At 35.0% G+C, this 20,911-nt stretch overlaps 1 protein-coding gene across 1 annotated transcript in view; it reads left to right on the forward strand.

Annotated features, from left to right (window-relative positions):
* Positions 1-11,682, forward strand: part of LOC145991672 (uncharacterized) — a 128,873-nt gene extending 117,191 nt beyond the window's left edge. The window contains exons 6-7 of the mRNA XM_083127735.1: positions 8,885-9,031; positions 11,444-11,682. Of these exons, the coding sequence (XP_082983861.1) occupies positions 8,885-9,031; positions 11,444-11,682 (386 nt within the window). The remainder of the gene's footprint in view (positions 1-8,884; positions 9,032-11,443) is intronic.
* The last annotated feature ends 9,229 nt before the right edge of the window (positions 11,683-20,911 follow it).

The raw sequence follows: 20,911 nt of genomic DNA on the forward strand, positions 1-20,911 counted from the left end.
ATGTAAGCAGTAGGTTAGACAATTTTGTCTCTGAAGTGACAACACAAATTGATTATCTTGCCGTTGCATGTGTTAGGTTTAACGAACAGTTAGAGAACAAATTAAAAGAAGAATTGAAGACTGTTGATGACAGGTAATTTTATTAGAAGAAAACAGAGAAACACAAGAGAAACGTTTCGAAACATTTGAAACTAATTAAATTATAATTCCTCGCAGTTTATCAACATTAAGGACAGGTTGTTGACCATGGAAACTACAGTACAAATTTTGCAACCACATTCAACTACGAATAATTTCATTAGCAACGGTGAAATTCAAGGAGAAAGTGTAAATGAAACTCGCCAACCTAACCGAAGAATGGATTCCGGATTGAGTTTATCAGATACTGATCCTCAAGCTTCGTCGGAATCAACACATGTCAAACGATTGATAAAAGGTTCACGTTCTTTTAAACATGTTACTTGAAAGCGTAAAGATAATAGTGGTTAACATGTTGCTCAAAGCGTTATTCATGATGTAGACAGGCGTACTTCAAACCTAAGTACAGGTCTTGCTACAAATTCGTTTCATTTTAGATATGTTCCGTCGGCAAACTCTGTATGTGATAATATTCATCGAACATCATTTGATAATTGTAATGTTCAGAGTAATCATTTATCTTGTACTTCGTGTACAAGTGATGAGCTTGCTGATTCGATCAATTTTCCGCTTTGCCGTGAACCTAACCAGGATCATCGTAATTATGTACACGATTATAGGAAAGAAGTTGGAGATCATTCTAGACATGTTGATCAACATAACACATAGCACTTATCCTCAAGAAAAATCTGTGGGAAATTACATTTTCAATCCAAATGCAAATTGTCATGTTGGAAATCAAGCTAATACTTGTACTGTACTGTAGTTTCCATGGTCAACAACCTATCCTTAATGTTGATAAACTGCGAGGAATTATAATTTAATTAGTTTCAAATGTTTCGAAACGTTTCTCTTGTGTTTCTCTGTTTTCTTCTAATAAAATTACCTGTCATCAACAGTCTTCAGTTCTTCTTTTAATTTGTTCTCTAACTGTTCGTTAAACCTAACACATGCAACGGCAAGATAATCAATTTGTGTTGTCACTTCAGAGACAAAATTGTCTAACCTACTGCTTACATTCTTTATGTCTTCATTAACAGTAGAAAACTTTGTGTCCAGTTCCAGATGGACAGCTTCTAGTTTTGTATTCACATCAGAATTCAAATGTTTCAATTTTGTTCATAGTTGTTCATTTCATTGTTTTAACTCCCAACTTATACGTTCGTGTGATTCTTGAAGTTTTGATTGAGCTGTTCATTGCATTCGTTCATCTCTTGACTGGATTCCTGAAGTTTCCTGTTTAGCTGCTCACTAGATTCCTCAAGGTTCCTATTTAGCTGATCGTTAGATTCCTGCACTTTCTTGCTTAACTGATCATTGGATTCCTGCAGTTTCATGTTTAGCTGATCACTGGATTCCTTAAACTTCTGATTTAATTTATCCTCCATAGAAAGCTAAATACCTTTAATGGTGTCCAGAACTTCAGAAAAATTTGAATTAACAGATTCCAAATAAGATGACAATTTGAAAGTATCATATTCTGTATCATTTAGCACAATACGATTGTTCACTGGTGGTAGAATAAATACTCCAGTGTGTTGCAGTTAACGTTAAGCAATTAACATTATACCAATAAAGACAATTTACACACTGTATAGATCTGAGATCACTATCTGGATCATTACAACAGGCAATATTCACAGATGTACCAGTCTGCATGTTTACTTCCCTATCTTGCACTTCAGATGTTGAAATACTGTCGTCGTAATGAACCGTTTCTGTCTACAATTATGTCGTCTTACTTCTTTTCCTGTTTTGTCAGTCATAATATACACACGTATCAAATTTCCAAATAATCTTTTAGTTAAGTTCACAAATAAAAAAATGTAGACACATCATAATTTCGAATATATATATCTATATTAACACACTTGTACAGTCACAATGATAGACAGTATTTACAGCCATTCTTCGATGTTCAATTTTATCAACAACTTTTTAAACAAATGCAATTTGTATCAGTGTTGCAAACACTTTTTTTTTACAATAAGTTCATAATAATAGCGAATGTCAATATTGGACAGTAACAATTTACTAGAGTGATGAGAAAACGACGCGCTCTTTACAATTAATTAGCAACTATTAAAATATTTACATAAACATCAAATAATATAGAATGCATTTGACACGAATCTTATGGAATTTTGTTCCGTTTTTTAAAATGTAGTCAGACTAAAATCGTGAATGGGGTTGGTAGTCAGCTCACCTAACCGAGATTTTTTTTTGTAAAATATTTATTGGTTGTGGACAAAATCCATGCACCAGTTAACAATTTATCAGTTGGTATTATATACATGTATGCACATAATATTTACTCACAATTATTCCTTTCATAATAAATAGTTTCCAAATTTCATTACACTTTTACAGAATTATATTAGACTTAGTAAGATATTTTGTAAGAATATAGATTACCGAGGATGAAGGTGAAGTCAGTAAACAAGGCAGTGTCAGTGGCGCTTGATGTCCACTCCTGTACAATTCCTGTAAAAATGGTTCTGTCTAAGTTTCATAAAGTTTGCATTGAAATATAATGTGGTTTGGAGTTGCAGTATATTCATTGCACAAACAAACTGGTGAAGTCACTAAATTCTTCTTGTACAGGTGAGCTGCGGCGATAGTGTGATTTAACCTGCAGCGCATTATAGTTGTGAGGGAACTCCGGGAGAGTTGAATCTGTTTAAACCAACATTCGTTTGGAATTCTTTCTTGTATAGAATAGTAGGCCTTACCGCATTGAGTGCCAGTATTTGTCCACAAGCTTTGCCAGTCAGTAAATAGTATTTTTCTAGTGTGTGATTCCAAAACTACGGACGGAATCTTTATTGAAAGCGGCCGTTGGATTGTTTGATTCGCTGCATATTTTGCCAAAGTACCTGCTATATTGTTCCCTTCTATTAAAGAATGTCCAGGTGTCCAAATAAAGTTGATATCATATCCCAATCTCGTTAATTTCAGTGTGAGTATTCTTATGTTAACAATGTACCATTCCGTATGACATGACCATGATGCAAACTAAAGAATTTAGCACAGAGGTTGAATCGGTTGCAATTAGAACTGAATTTAACTTCTTCTTTTGTACATAAAGCAATGCCTGTCGTATTGCAAAAGCTTCTGCAGTGTAAATGGAGAGATACGATGGCAAAGGAAAAAATTTGAATTGTGCAGAATTATCACAGTAAAATGCTGCTCCTGTTTTCCCAGACGTTGATTTTGAAGCATCTGTATATATGTGATATTCACATTGCAATTTTGAATGTATGTAGTCTTGATATATATTATTTGAAATTGTAGGGATTGTCTTCCTGAAAACTCTACTTGGGTAGGCAGGAAAATTAATCTTCATGAGAGATATCATATTAAAGTAGTGTCATGAACCATGGTACATTAGGTAAATGAATAATATTAGCTTGAAATTTATTAATGTCCTTATAAGCATAATATAGTATAGGTAATCTGGATTTATATTTTGCTGTACGTCTGTTGAGCATCAAAGAGTCTACGCGTAACAATTGAAGTTTTGGTATGATCGGAGATGTCGTGTTGGCAATTTTCTTAAGTAACAATTTGCTCGCAAGATATTTAACTCTAAGTTTCTATGGTGGATCTCCCACTTCTGCGAAAGTTGCTTGTTTTGGAGTTCCTTTCCAAAGGCCATAAATCCTGGATAAACTGCTATATTGGATAGAAGATAGCGTGTTAAAAGCACAACTTAGATTATCATTGTACATAAACGAATCATACTCTAGTCTTGAATTTAGCATCTGTTTATGGATCTGATGTAATAATTTAGGATCAGCACCCCACTTTTTCTTAACTGTTAACATTTTTATTATGTTAAACACTTGAGATCCCTTACATTGTGGCAATTCTACTTGTGACTTCCATTTAAGTTTTTCATCTAATATAAGTCCCAAAAATTTATGACTTCTTTGTTGACTAATAGTTTTTCCGTTTATATTTATTTATATGCATGAATGAGATCTCTTCTTATTAAAAACTACCACCGAAGACTTATCTGGATTTACGTATCTGAATGATAATTCATCCAGAGATTTTTGAATTTTTTGAGCCACTTCTTGAATATATTTACTACTAGTGTATTGAAGCATCTGTATATATCATCTGCATATTGTAATAGACGATTGTGTTGAAGAATTTTTGAGCCTAAATCTGCCGTTTACATATTAAATAGCATGGGACTCAGCACTGTGCCTTGTGGTAGACCTTTATGTGTATAACGGGCGGTGGATAACTGTCATCCACATCGAATGTTCAACTTACGTGCCAATAATAATCCAAGAATACTTTTTTAGAATTACGTGGAACGTTCATTTTCTCTAATTTTTGTAACTGTATATTTGGAAGGCGCTACTTAGATCGACAAAAACTACGATGCAAAATTCCCGCCGTATGAAAGATAGCCATATATCTAAAATTAGTGTCGCTAATACATCTACTGTTGTATCTACTGGATCTACTGTTCCAGTTCCTTTCCTAAATCCCATCTGATGTTTCGGTAATTTCTGATTATATTCGACCCACCATGTGAGTCTGTTCAGTATTAAATGTTCATATAATTTAGCAAGGCATGATGACATTGCAATTGGTGTATAGTTTGTATGTATTCCTGATTGTTTACCTGGTTTTAATATGGGTATTATCACCACTTCTTTCCACTGGGATCGAATTTCTCCACTATTCCATATTGAATTGTATGTATTTATTAAAATTTCATATCCATTCAAAGGCAAGTGTTGAATACATTCGTATGTAATACCATCTAAATCCGGAGACGTTTTCTTTCGTTTATGAACAACATATTCTAATTCATCCATAGTAAATAGCGATTCTAACGTGAATGTTTCTGGATATTTCATAGAGTTTAACAATTGATAAAGATTAGTTTCAACCGTATCTGGTGTCAACTTGCGGTGAAATTCTTTTATCCAGGCTGAATTGATATCTCTTCCAAAATAATGGCAAGTATTATTATTCGACATACTTCTTATTATTTTCCAAGTCACTGAAATAGAAGAATCTTTACTTAATGTAGAGCAAAATGACTTCCAAAAGTATGATTTTGATTTCTTTAGGAAGCTCTGAGTTTTTGCTGTAATTTCTTTATATCTAATAAAATGATTGATGGTAGGATTCTCCTTATAATTTATGTATGCTTTTTGTCGTTCGTAACATTTTTGGCAATCCGTTGTCCACCACGGAGTCACTTTTCTTCTAGATCCAAAATTAGATACTGTTGCATTTATTTATTCTTGTCGAATTGAGAGACGCCAATGTGTCATACGATACTTCTTGTTTCAACAATTCATTCTTTATTGCATTGTTTACATTTCCGGAGAATTTCTGCCATTCAACCCTTCTTGTAATATATTGACTTTTCTTTTGTTCAGAGCGCATAGTAAACCACGTTATATTTTTATTATGTTGAAAGGTTATCATAATTGGCATGTGATTACTGTTGTAACACTTCTCTAATACACTCCAATAGATTTTTGAAGCTATATCATTTGAGGAAATAGATATGTCTGGAGCACTCGGCTGTTCATTAGGTCTTGAGATTATTGTAGGTGTCCGTCGTTGAGTAATACAGCTGAGTAATCTTGCAAGTAATTATACAAATCTTTACCTGATCGATCAATTAGAGAACAGCCCCACATATGGTGGTGTGCATTAATGTCCCCTGCCAGCACAAAGGAGGTGTTTGGTGGAAGATTGCCAACGATATTCTGCCACACTGCAACAGGAAGATGCACTGTGGGAGGGCAGTAAATTGATACATAAGACGTATCAACAATCCGAACACCTGTAATCTGAATTTGACTGTTTATATTTTGAAACAACATAATGTCATACTGTATATTTCTTTTAACACCTATAGCTGAACCACCGTATCCATCTAAACGATCATCTCTTATCCAATTGTAACCTTTAAACTTCAATGTTGAGTCAGTTTTCAACCACGTTTCTTGTATAAGAAGGACATCTGCAGAAAAATAAGATAAAATATGTTGTAAATTATGTCTATTAGGAATGAAACCTCGTATATTCCATTGTAATATTTTCAAGACTTTGTCTGGCATGCTGGTTGTTGAAATAAGTATTGCAAAATACTTGTAGCAATGCAAGTCCAGTCCTGGTTAACGTTCAATGTCGAAGTCCCTGCTAGGCTACATAATTGTTCTATAAATAATGAAAAATTATTTAGGAATTTTGTAGAATTTTGTTCTTGTGCCCGATTTGGCTGGATAGCTTGAGCCGCCTCTGCAAGAACAAATAATTTATTTTGTTGGCATGTTTTCGACAAATCCCGAGCATTGTCTTTTCGAGATCATGACAAAGAATAATCAGGGTTTGCCATTTTCTTTTTATATTGATTTTGTCCAAATGGTTTCAATGTTTGGGAAGATTTCTGGCGTTTCCCTTGAGAAGACTCAGTCTCTTCCAAATATTTTCCAGCTTTCTTTGAACTGTACAATGGCCTTTTATTAGATACACTGTATTGATCTTGTATTATATTATTATGATATGAGGTGCTACTCGAATTGTTAGATATCGAAGCATATGTAAATGACATTACTGTCTTTTCTATTTCATGAACATGTCCAGTAGATATCTGTTCATATCCATACATATTGTTAATTTTTGGGACTTTCTTCATAGCTTCGTTAAACGTAACATTCTGAATTGTCATAATTTTGATTATTTCCTTTTGGCGTTGTTTTTCAGGACAGTTTTTGTCAATTGCAGTGTGCTCCTGATTACAATGGAAACACCTGATCTTATTTGTGCAAGAGGACGATTCGTGATTCTCACCACAGCGTTTGCATTTTAATTTACTTCTGCAATTAGCCCTGAAGTGCCCATAATAAAAACAATGAGTGCACTGTTTAATCAAGGGAATGTACCTATCAATATCAAACTTTTTGTAAAACAGTGTGACATATTGTGGTAAGGATTGAGAGTCGAATGTTACAATTACCGTTCGAGTTGGAACAGCAACGCGAGTACCATCCTCGTACTTATACTTCACAATGCGTTTTACCTTGATTGCTTTAGCTGTTGATGAATTTATATTTTGCAAAATTTCATCTTCACTTATTGACTGATGTACATCTTTCATAATTTCCATTCTTCGTACTCGGTGTGGTGGAACAAAACCTTCCCAATTATTCTGTAACAGTAATGGATTCGAAAGGAAATCATTTGCATAATTAGATGTCGTAAATGTAAGTCTAGCTAGATTTTTCCCAAGGCTATCTATCTCTTTCAAACCTCTAATATTTTTTTTGCTGACTATTTGGCCTAATTTTAAAATGTGAAGTTGACCAATGTTTCCTTTGCCATTTCCACCTGAGGCATCGTGATGTTTAGATTTCACAAATATTTCATACGGACCTAAATGTTTACTTCTGTACTTCAATACCTGTTGCTCATAAACTTTTTTGGAACTTGATTTACTAATTTGTTGGTGTAATCTATATTATTACACTGAGAATTCAACTTATTAACTTCTTCTACAGAAGTTATGACTTCCACGTTGCTGGAAAGTTCCATGGCACTAATGTCCGTGTCCATGTTGGATTTAGCTGGTTTTGTACCAGCAAATTTGGCTTTACGGCCTTTAGATTTTTTCATGAATTAATGTTCACATTGTCGCACATATATTTAGAACGACACTAATATTCAAACAGTAAACTATAAAGTCTCAAATTCTAACTTAGAACACAAAATTATCTTTGCAACAAATCACTTACACAATCACATCTGTAACCACAGACTCAATCTAACCGAGATTTTATTTAAATTCAAGGTGCGTATCCTCAATATTTTCTTAATAATGCTTATTAAGAGTTAGAAAAGAAATAATCGATACTTGCAACAATTATGTTGTCAATTCGAAAGTAAATATTGCTCGACTCTTACAGATAAACTTAGGGCAAACATCTGCATAGTTTAAAGATAAAGTATTGTCTGACTGAAGTTCAGCAGTCGAAGCTTTTGAGCATATTTTCAGTCGGAGTATTTAAAAAAATCCCTTCAATATGACATGAAAATATTGTTTACATCTTTACTCCATTGAATAAAAATCTGTATAATATCGGTTTCGCAATGTGAATTGACAATAATAATGGATGCAAAGACCTTCAGAACAAAACCATAATTCTATTTGTAGGACTTCCCAATACTAATAAATGTTATTTCACAAAATTGATTAAAAAGTTTCTTAACCAATTTTAAATATTTGAAAATTATGAATTGAGCCTAAAACTTTTCTACCTGTACCGTATTTACATTATATCACAAGCATTCTATATTTACAGAATTACAGAGGGCGATATTTTTATGAACTAAAAAAAGCAACTTTTTTTTCTCACGACGATAAAATATTGAAGGATAATCTATGGTTACCACAGATTAACTCAGATTTGAATAACGTAGATTTTGATGTAATTTGTTTGCGAACAGGTCTACAGGTTAATTCTTAATTTAAGTCCAAACTCGAGTATCCATAATGTTCAATCTGATACCTAGAATTTCCTCCTTCGGTGCAAGTAGCACTAGAATACCGGTGGGTGCAATATGTCCCAGTGCAGATAGTACGATAAAAGTCCAGAACCACGTCATGATTTACAAATATATTTATTACCTTTTTGATTAGGTAAATCGTATCCTTAAAGCATTCTAAATATATGTATCTTCCATCTTATCAGTCGGTGTCTTTCAGTTGGCCTCCATCACCAGGGAGACCAGCCTTACTCCAACTTCGTGTGGTCGAAGGAAAACATCGTGAAGAAGAAGGAGGTTCAACTTCCAGTGTATCAGGTCAAAATTTGTGCTCAGAAGAAACCTGTGAATGTAAAAGTGGCAAATGGTAAGATCATGGAGTTTCAGCAAAGATAAAAATCACTAAAAAATAATAATTCCGGACACTTGATACGACAAAATTAAATGCTGTATGCATCTTCTTACCATTACATGTATTATCTGTAGAAACCAATTGAAAATGAAACATGGAAATTTCAAGTTTTAAACTTTTGAAAGTGGAAAATATAATTCTGTCCTGAACTGTTGTCTATTGTTTTACATGCACGTACAGAATATATTTCCATTCTTACGAAGTTATTAATTTTAATATTATAATTTTTAAGTCTGCAAAAGAGGACTATTCAGATATTTTAACATAATTTAAATGCTACTGTACATTGCACTGAAAGTCCATTCCATACGACACGAAAAGGATTGAGCCGACCTTGAAACAATTTAAAATATGAATTTGAAGCCTTTGGCTGAGTTTTCACGATGTTATGGGAATTTCATTGAAATAATTTAAAAGAAAAGCATAGTTTATATTTCTCAAGATGCTATTTAACTTGAAGTATTCGTAAGAATGCAGTTTGGATTTTAACAAAAGCCGTTACTTGAAATCAATCTTCAAACTAAATAGAGAGGACTCGAAATCAACAACATAAACCAGTGTTGTAGAATTCGCAGAGTCTCTGTTAATTTAGTTTCAAAAGAACTAGTTTAATAATACAGTATTTAAAAATATGCATATTGTGAAAAAATGTACGTAATGTTAATAATCCTGTTAGATAACGGAAAACAATATCAATGCAATCTATAATGCGGACTATTAGAAAACCTTTGGGGTGAATTAAATACTGAAATATATGTGTGTACAACAATAAATGTAGTAATTTGTCCGGCAACACATAGCAAAGAAGCACCTTAATATTGTGAAGGAATATGCTATTCATATCGTATTAGGTTGACTAGCATGCAGTAGTTTTTCGGACTTTTGTTTAATGCTCCGTACCAAAAACTAAATATTTTCTTTATAACCACGAATTTTTCTTTTCTACCTGTACATTGCAAGCGGGCGTGCTAGTTGAGACTACGTACACAGGATTTAAAAAATGAAATGGGCAATGCTACAAGTAGAATGGATTATAATTGAAAAGTCTTTTATATTTACTACAGAGCGAAATTCAGCCTCGGGCTGAACTGCCACCTAACACTGGTAAATAAAACTTACAATACATATATTTGTAAAACTAAAATCAAATATGTATATAGCATGAATGAATTTGACATAAATGAAAATAAAAGGGAATGCAATCACAGATACATTTATACACACACGTGTACATACGCAGTTTCCTTTTATTTGGTTTTTGTTGTTGCTTAATTGTAAGCAATTGACAATTTTTAAAAAAATATATGTTTATGTGATGTGAGTCTCATATGTTGAAAGTTCAGAACCAATGTTAATTAACTTTTACTATCAACGATTTGAAGAAGCGGTCATTTTTTTTATCATGGCTCGCGTAATTTTCTCCTTTCGTAAGCATCAGCTGCAACATTTCAGCTAAGCAGTCCTAGGACAATGAAACAAAATCTGTGATGTTAAGCACATTATAGCCTTCATAAAACATTTTATGGTGAAAATTGTGAATCCTAATTGTTCAAAATGTAATTTTTGGAATTTTTTTAAAGGGGGTAGGCAGTGTTTTTAACATTTGCATTTTTTTGTACAAGTACCTGTGTACAAATAGAGTAAGTGAAAATTATTTTAAGCTTGAGATTTCAATACTTTTTTCCGTAGGGTAATAAACGTGTTATTTTTGTTGAAAAAATTCCAAGTTCAGGGTTAAATATCTCTGGTTTGCAGTTTTAAAAAAATCTGAAATTTATATACAACACAGTACTCCTTGATAAGTAACTTCAGTTAAAATTTTGATTTTGAGATTCAGTTGGTCTAAGAGATATGGCCGTGCAAATCTCATGAAAAAATCAATACTTTGCATTAAACAGGGCATGCGTAATTTCATTTCTTATTAACATATGTTGTGTTAAAATTCCGCAAACTGTAATTTGGAATGTAGCTAAATGAACAACATTTCAATCCTGAAATGGATCTGCAATGAAGTATATGTACGAGGGTTTGCTGAAAAGTAATGCGTCTGAGTATTTTGTTACGGTGTAAACGCCTTTTTGAGGTTATACTTATCGTTATACTTATCAAACTTTACCCCAAATCTCCATTGAAGATTTCACACTTCTATCGCAAGGGGGTGCTGAACTATAGTGAGGAAAATGGCAGCATGTAACTATACTATGTCAGTGGAGCGCACGAAGCAGCGTGCGGTGATCTTGTTGTTAACCGCAGGAAATGTGTCCCCAATTGGCATTCATCTGAGACTGAAGGTTTCTTATGGAGATGAATGCGTAGACATTAGTACTGTGCGACGTTGAGCTGTTCATACTTGTAATGACAATTCAGTTGAAGAACACTCAATGTATGTGACAGAACGGATTGGAATAACGAGTACTCCAACTGATGGAGGTCATCGGAGTCATGTCGATGAACTCACTGGAGAGAATCGTCGCACAACCCTGGCAGAGCTTAAATTCACGGGAGTGAGTGCAGGCGATAATCGCAGATCTGGGATACTGAAAACTTCGTGGGTGCCTCGGAAGCTCACTCCTGATGTGAAACAGAAAAGACTGGACATTAGCTAACAGTTCCTTCAATGAAGATAATGTGTTCCAAAGCTCAAAGATCACTTGAGAAGAGTTCACTCTCTGATGATGCAGTGCGAATGGAAGTAAGCCTTGTAGCTTCTTCGCCAAGATCAACAACCCTACAGTATTTGAGAGTTCTTCAGCTGAATTTTCATTACAAGCATTAACAGCGCAACGTCGCACAGTACTGATGTCTACGCATTCATCCCCATAAGAAGCCTTTAGTTTCAGATGAATGATAATTGGGGGCACATTTTCTGCTGTTAGAAACTCGATCACTTCACGCTGCTTCAGGCGCTCCACTGCATTGCATGATTACATGCTGTCATTTTCCTCACTATAGTCAGCATCTCCTGGAGATAGAAGTTTGAAACCTTCAGTGGGGAAGCAGGAACGTCTAATATGTAGTACGTACCAATTCGTATGGATTGACCCAGAGGAGAAATGGATGAAAGTATATATACACATAGGGTGTCGTTTTAATGGCGCCAACGGACCACAGAAACATATAGAGGACGTGAAAAGAAACCAAATTTCTCAGTAACATGTTTTCCGTTGGTGCATCGTTTAGGCGCTACAGTCGTTCAAAAAAGCCAGTTTTGCCGCCTGAATGCTGCCAACCAGATACAACATTTAATCGCATCATTTCCTGTAGCGAAACAGTGCACGGCAATATTGCAAGGAACACACAAATTTTGTGGAAAATGACAGACTACCAACCATATTATGAGCTGTGAAACGAAGATAGGAACGCGTCCAGTACACCGAACGTCCATGGTAACACGCACTGCTTACCAGCCAGAAGACCAGCAGTCATCCCAGGGAAAGGGGTAATGGAACCAAACATACAAAAAATGGTAAAAAAAGAACAACATATTCCAAATGAAGTGCAATATGGAATTTCGTCTCGCCTACATGTCAAATATAATCATCATCAACAATAAACTTTATTGGATTTAGGGCCGGTTTTTCAATGTTCAGTTTTTCAATGTTCAGTTATACTTTCTGTAAACTATCTGCCAGTTGGAGATAATCGCCACTCTTTACCCACATCGGGTTTTTTCAATGTGAAAGTAACTGGCAGTTAGCAAATCCTTAGTTTGTTGGTAATGCTGAAGCCTCGAAATATAGGGAATCGATCTGTGCGCCATTTATAGTTTCAAACCGCATCGATTGGCACACAGCCTGAGTAGAATTGGAACGAGATAAAATGATTTTATTGCTTTCTAATTTGCATTAATTGGTTTTTAATTTATTTTAATTAAGTATCGAGAGGGACGCTATTGCTAATTAATTAAGAGGAGAGTAAAAGGGGAGGGGAGGGAGATGAGTCATGTATGAGTCATGTCGTGGCGGTACTTGGAGATATTGATTTTCAATTAGTGTACAATAGTTAATAATATGGAACCCGCTTTCGGCCCATTCTAACCCAATTGATGTATTTTACATACGAGTTATAGCTCTTGATGAGTCTTGGATGATTTATGCAGTGCCAGTACTGGGAGTTAATGATTTACAATTAGTGTACAATTGAAACTATTATGGAGTCCGTTCTCGGCCTATTTTAACCCAATTTATGCATTTTACATACGCGAGGATGAGTCACGGAGAACTCATACGGTCGTGGGAGCTTGAAGTGAATACGGTTTCAATTAGTGAACAATATTTACTAACGAGGAGACGGTTTTGGCTATTCTAAGCCCAACTATGGCGTTTTGCAAGGTTTACAACTGGCAATGATTTAATGAGACGCCATTTTGCATCGGTTGACTCATAATTCTTATATTTGAGGATCTGGGTTAAACAGGATTCCACTGGTCACGAAGAGACCTGGGATAGAGGGTATTATAACACAATATTTTGGGCTATTTGCGCTTTTAAGGCGAAAAAATTATCAGTCATCAGTGTCGATGTGACCTATATGAAAACGAAGTATAAGGGCTGAATGCATGTTATTAATAATTACTCTTACAAATAAAAGAATGCTTTGGGCGGAATTCAAACTATCGCAACAGAAATTAGTAATACTCCTCCCCGCCCGCACCCCACCCCACCCCAAACCGTGAGGGTTCACCTCATACCTAAGGGGGAGAGAGGCTCCATTATAGTTCCCCGCGGTCAATGTAAAAGGATCTTTTCCAAAGGCTCTTACTCCTACCTCTTATGATATTGAATGGAAGCAAAAATTTGTGATGGATTTTACGTGTCACAAATAATTTAACACATTTGTATTGATTTTTGAGATGCAAATTTGTTTTGTAGAAGTAACTTAAGGATGATATGATATCTCTCCATTTCATAACACTGTAAAGACTATTTCACCTAAAGCGTAAAGGATTTGTCTGAAATACGAACAAAGCGGGCCAGTATTTACAGTTGAAAGAGGAAGCGATCCACTATTTGCCTTTATTACTGGGTTCCGAACCACGGACCCTTTGATTGTTGTTATACAAACAACAGGATGGCTGTTAATGCGTATTTTTACCAGATTTTTTACTTTACGTCCAATATTTCACAATGTTTCCTGTATTTTTACCCCAAAGAAGCAATTGAAACAATTCAAGGAAGATTTTTTTATTATATTTTAAAATTCCAAAGAATTTTTTTCAACTTTTAACTGTTTATATATACATATATATATATATATATATATATATATATATATATATATATATATATATATATATATATATATATACACATACACATTTCTCTCAATCTTATATTTTCCTGCAAATCCTATTAGTTTCTCTCTCTCTCAATATTTATCTGCCGTTTGCTTACCCTGTCTGCCTCTGCTTTTCCTCTGTTCCTATATGTTGGTCCTCTCTTTGTCCTTCCTCCGTTTAATTTATCTGTTTTCTCTCTGTCGCTCTCCCCCCCTCTCTCTCGAAGTTTGAACATATGCATGTGTATGTTCTCACAACTACCTCTCCCTTTCACTATCTCCATTTCGGCCCTCTTTCTCTCTCTCTCTTATCACTGGAGCTCGGATTTGTATGCAATTACATATTTTATTCCTTTCTACGTAGATACCTTGAACAGGACAATGTTAACGAGTTATGTAACTGACATGATTTTGCATACGTTTTATGTTACATATTTTTTACATATTTGCCAGGATATTACATATTTTACATATTTGCTAATTTACTTTACATAAAACAACATAATTCGATATTTTTTCCCTCTCTTAATCCTTTTTCCTATATTTTCGATCTCTGGAACACATTGAAGAAAATTTGTATCTCCTGTAATGTTAGGCTATATTGTTTCCTCCTTCCCTTATTTCATTATTTTATTACCGGGGTGTAAGTAAGAAAAGGTACTAGAGAGAGGTTCAGTAACAAGGCTCAGACCTTTCTATGTTCGGAGTGACGCCTCCGTCCTCCAGGTACATACCTGCGCTGTCTTCCTCGATGTTCACACACCAAAACCAAATCCAATATGATTTCGAAATTCCCTTCCGATCTTCTCAGATCGGTTCGGTTGCTTCGCTATACACATTCCAATACCTGTCGATTCATATCCGTCTGTCAGGCTGGTACCTTTCCACGGACGAGGCAAGTAATGGAATTTGTAAGGTCTGCATTCCAAACCGACGAGAACATCCTGTCTCCGTAATGTTTCGTTTCAAGTACACCTTCTAATATTTTACCTACAAGTCAACATACCCCCCTGTCAAGAAGCGTCATCTCCGATGGTCGCTTGTCTGCGTGTATCATTTATTGGTTCATACATGTTAACAATTCCTTTAAAACGATATAGAAGGACATCAAGAAACTATCAAGCCTGGTAAGCAGAATAATTTTACCAGTACCCATCCATAATACTTATTAGTATGCATAAATAATGCATAAACAACTAAATACCTATTAAGAACCAAAGAGCAGTAAGTTGATTAACTAAACATATGAATATGAAATTAGGATAGCTGATTATAATACATAACCACAACCATTACCAGCACAATATATTTTTTTACGATGATTTTGTCCCTTAAATTGATTATTTTAATATTACGTTATCACTGGTGTTCTTTGCATCGCCAAGGAAAACGTAAATCATGATGCACTATCACTATAATACGCAAATAGTCAAATCCTGGAACCAAAGTTTATAATTATTTACTAATCTGAATGAAAAAATATTCACTTTTGATAAGGCATAGTTTACACTGTATGCCATAATGACACTATGTAATCACTTAGAGAATGTTCACTGTTTAAACACATTGTGTTCAAACCTTAAGGGTTCAATACGACATTATTTCGTATCATTGTGTTTATTTTCACTTAATTACTTTGTTTTATCATTTTGAAAGTACCAGTTTCTTCTAAAAGAATTCACGCAATGATTGCAGATCAGTATCATTTCGATTTCCCGTGTTCTGAAATGTTCACGTTTGTCCATGAATAGAAATGTATCTGACTTCGTAGCACAATTGAGACGAACCTAGTTCCTGTACTTTATGTAGTCTATTGGGACTTCACTAGGATTGAAGTGGTGAACTTGGCGTTTCCAGTTCCTCGAACTTCTGCATTTTCTCACCTTTTTGCAACTTGTAACGATTGATGACATCCTGGGCAGCTGGGATGCTCTGGTAAATTGGTATTTGGAACATGTAATGCTACTAATTGGTCCCGCTGGGAAGGATTTCCAAGTTCGTGAAATACTTGCCTGTTATACTAAGGTGTTGTAAGCTGGGAATCAGATCACAGTTGGAGAATCACATGTTGTCCTAGGTGAGAAAAGTCTTACACTTCTTCTCCAACTTCCGCAACTGGGACAGAAGGTTCTTCTTGGATGCATTGTCCTGTCTTAGCAGTATCAATTTGAAAGTAATAGGCACATATTCAATCAATGCTGTGCCTTCTTTGTCCTGTCCAAACAAAGTGTAGCCTTCGGGAACATTCTTCTTGACTTGTCTTTCATCTTTCTATTCTCCAATACGGCAAGTCCATCGTCCATCAAAATCGGGGGGGAAGGGATGCTCCGAAATTGGATTTAAATCTGGAGTTGTATTCCGTAGAAGGTGGAAGACAATTTGGCGGCTTTGGTCCTCTGTCGATCTTCGATGATGCTCTGGTGTTGTAGGTACCTGTTAGACGTGGTCTGAGCCATTGAAAGGAAGGAGAAAGAGAAAATAAGGATAGGAATGTAGTAGATATTGGACATACACCAATCGACATGTACTCAGCCAAATGTAGGGCGGCTTTAGAAGTTCACTGTCTGCCTGCTGGACAGGGTGTCTAATCCATTGGCTAAGTGCAAGTCGGTGGTGATGTGCCTTAACAGATACTGTCAAAGTGATGTGATGGGATATCGATACAAGATTGTTTAGCCAGCGCTTTGGAAGAAGAAGGAATAAGGGGTGGTGCCGTTGATGGTCTGATATGTCTATATTGTGCTATTCTTACAGGAATTATTTGTTCTTCATTTGTGACATTTATACTGCTAGCTTGAGGGGTAGGTTTTTGTCTACTGGTTGTTTGTTGTGCAAGGGGACGACAACAAAAACAGGATTTAATTGTACGAACAAAACATCCGTAATTAATAAAAATAAGATAGTCCCTACAATTATTAAAAATATCGCTCTTGCTGTATACGCAGTTTCGAAGGGCAGTGCTTTATTATTATTATTATTATAATTATTGCAATGAAACACAAGAATTATCAATCTTTATGAAAATTAATTAATTTACTGTTCTCACTCATATGTATTATGAGGAATTCGTTATATATATATGGAATTACCAGAATTCCATATACTAAGGGATATCAGATACGCTCAAGTGCGCACTATACTTAAATGGCTATCTATGAAGATAAAACCTGTCCCTAGCCTCATTAAACTTCACATAAGTGAATTATTATTATTGCGAGCGTAAATTCATACGTACTGTATATAAATATAACTTGTGCACTATTTCATTTAAATTATAACAGGAGTGTATACTCTGCAAAAAACGTATGTATATTGTTGTAGAGAATTTACACTAAATATCTTAATGCTCGTTATTCTCGTAATGTTCCAATCTCTCTATTATATAAGTTTCTTGCATAATCGTGTTTCACTGTAATCTTCGAATGCAGATGATGCGAGTTTTGGAGAAACTTCTTACATGCGAAACTTCTGTCACTTCTGCTAGTTGCTTGTTGTTAGTTTGATGTCACTTTCAGGATGACGTCACGCTACTTCGTTCCTAACTAAAATAAATAACTAACTCTCTAGCCTTCTTAAACCCGAAGGTTCATGGCTGCAGCAACACAGGCCTTCCATCTGTCCCAATCTTGAGCAAGATCTATATACTCTTTTCCATCCCTACCGATTTCCCTTAGGTCCATCTCAACGTTGTCCCTCCATCTTCGTCTTGGCCTTCCTACAGGTCTCTTACCATCAGGTTTCCCAACAAGAATCCTGTAAACTCCTCTTTCCTCTCCCATTCGTGCCACATGGCCTGCCCACCTAAGTCTTCTTGATTTAATTATTCTAAGAATATCTGGACATGAATACAAATTATGTAGTTCTAAATTATGTAACCTTCTCCACTCACCTGTCTCCTCATCCCTTTTAGGTCCAAAGATTTTCCTAAGGATCCTATTTTCAAATACTCTCAATTTATGTTCCTCTTTCAATGTAAGGGACCAAGTTTCACACCCATATAATACTACAGGCAAAATTACAGTTTTGTATATTTTAACTTTTAGTTTCTTAGATATTAAACGAGGAGACAACAGTTTATGAAGAGAGAAGTAACATGCATTTCCTGAATTAAGCCTACTTTTTATTTCCTCTTTAATATAATTTTCATTTGTTAATATTACTCCTAAGTATTTGAATTTGGAAACTGGTTCAAACGAGTTGTTATCAATAATTAGATTTTGATTATTACCTAACACTTGGTTTCGGCCTGTAAGCATATATTTAGTTTTCTCTTTGTTAACTTCCAAACCTATCTCTCTAGCAGTTTTGAAAAATATTTTAGCATTATTCTTAATTGTATTCACATCATCCCCCAGTAAGTCCACATCATCTGCATATGCTAACAACTGAGTCACACCATTTAATTTTAGTCCTTCTTTAGTTTCTTTTACCTTCCTAACAGCATATTCTAAGGCAAAATTAAAGAGCAATGGAGATAATGCATCTCCTTGTTTTAACCCATTATGAATTGTAAATTTGTCAGACACGAATTTTACTTTCTGTTTCACTGGTGCGTATTTTTATCATACTAACAAGCTTCTTAGGTATTCCAAACTCTACTAATATATTATAAAATTTATCTCTTTTGACCGAATCATATGCTTTTTTGAAATCAGTGAATATCTGATGGACATTTTGATTATATTCCCACTTTTTTCAATTGTCTGTCTGATGTGAAGAAATTGATCTGTAGTTGATCTGTTACGTTTAAATCCACATTGATAATCACATATAATTTCATTAGCATATGGGGTTAGTCTTGTTAAAAGAATGTTAGATAATATTTTATATGTTGTTGAGAGTAGAGAAATTCCACGGTAATTATTGCAGTTCATTTTATCACCTTTTTTAAACACAGGAACAATTATGGATTCTTTCCGCTGTTGAGGGATTTCTTCTTTATTCCATATTAAACAAATTAATTTATGAATTTGACATATTAATGAATTTCCACCATATTTAATTAATTCAGCTGGTATTAAATCAATGCCAGGTGCTTTGTTATTCTTTAGCCTTTTAATAGCATCTTTAACTTCAGTCAAGTTAGGTTCTGGAACTAAAGGTTCTGCTGTGTGTACTTCATTTACTTCTGATTTATCTCCTACATGGACATTTAAAAGGTCATTAAAGTAGTTCTTCCATCTATTTAGAATATCGCTTGGGTCAGCTAGAAAATCACCGTCTTTATCTTTTATCAAGTTTACTTTAGGTTGCCACCCCTTTCTAAACTCATTTACGCCTTTATATAAATCTCTGATATTTTTATTTTTGCTGTTTGTTTCAATTTCGTTAATTTTGCTTTTCAAGTAATCTCTACTTCGTTCCTTGGCCGCTGTAATAGGAGATGTATGCGTTTTGTTGATATCGCTCTCTTCCAAGTCGAGGAGGCGAGTGTTGCAATCTTCATGAAAAGAAACCAGTTTATTCAACGAAAGACAGTTTGGCGTGGTTATCACGAAATTCTATTTTTGAAGAGGACAGTTCCTGTATATTTTGATAAGATTTAAAAAAATAAATGCATTTAGGTTTTAATTAAACATGGATGCTTTGAGTGGACTGCTTGTTATGTAGCGTCGCTTTTCTTCCCTTTTGACTAATCGCGACGATGACGATGAAATGATGGAATGACAACGTTCTTTCCCATTTGACTCTCTGTGAAATTATGTCCCTTTGACTTCTGTCTCTTCGGCTTCTGACTGTTCTACAGACATTTCGTCGATGTTATCATTTTCTTCTTGTATTTTCTCCTTTTCTTCGAAGAAGGGTTTGACTCTTGTTATGGAAAATGTGTCGATTTTATCCTTTCCTCGGCCGTCCTTGTAGCTTATTCGTACGCTGTTGGCATTTTCCATTTCAAGAACTGTACCATGTATTTTGAAGTAATTTGCGAAGTGCTTAGGTACATTTTTTTTTTGTACTGTGTCTAAAATTAGCACTTTTTGTCCAGGTTGAAATTCAACATGCCGTGTGTGTTGGTCTGAGTACTTTTTCTGTGTTTTAAATTTCTTCTGGAGATTTTCCTGTGCGTGTTCACGCATCGCTTGCAATATGTCTAGGCGTTCCTTGTTACAGTGCTGCAACGAATTTGAATCTATTCCTAGCAATGAATCCATCGCATTCTTTGGTTCGTAACCGTACATAAGGTAATGTGGAGAATATCTTGTTCCTGTGTGTACTTCTGAATTTATCGCAAACGTTATGGCCGAGAGATACAGATACCACTGTGCACATTTTTTCATTACATACGGTCTCAGCCTTACTTTAATTTCTGAATATGTCTTTCGGCGAGTCCAACTGTTTCGTGGAAATCTGTGTTTGCGAATCTGAGTCTGACGTTCAATATTTGACTCAATTGTTCCATGATTTTTGAAGTGTGCGCTGGTGCACGATCAAGAGTGATGTTGTCTGGCACACCAAATCGCAAAATGATCTGTTCCATTAATGCATTGGCAATCGTTTCGGCGTCAACTGAAGGTATAGATGTCGTTACCATGTACCTGGTCGCTTGATCAACGCAGA

This window comes from Lepisma saccharinum, chromosome 8 (genome assembly GCF_977018435.1).
Source record: "Lepisma saccharinum chromosome 8, izLepSacc3.1, whole genome shotgun sequence".
Classification (NCBI taxonomy): domain Eukaryota; kingdom Metazoa; phylum Arthropoda; class Insecta; order Zygentoma; family Lepismatidae; genus Lepisma; species Lepisma saccharinum.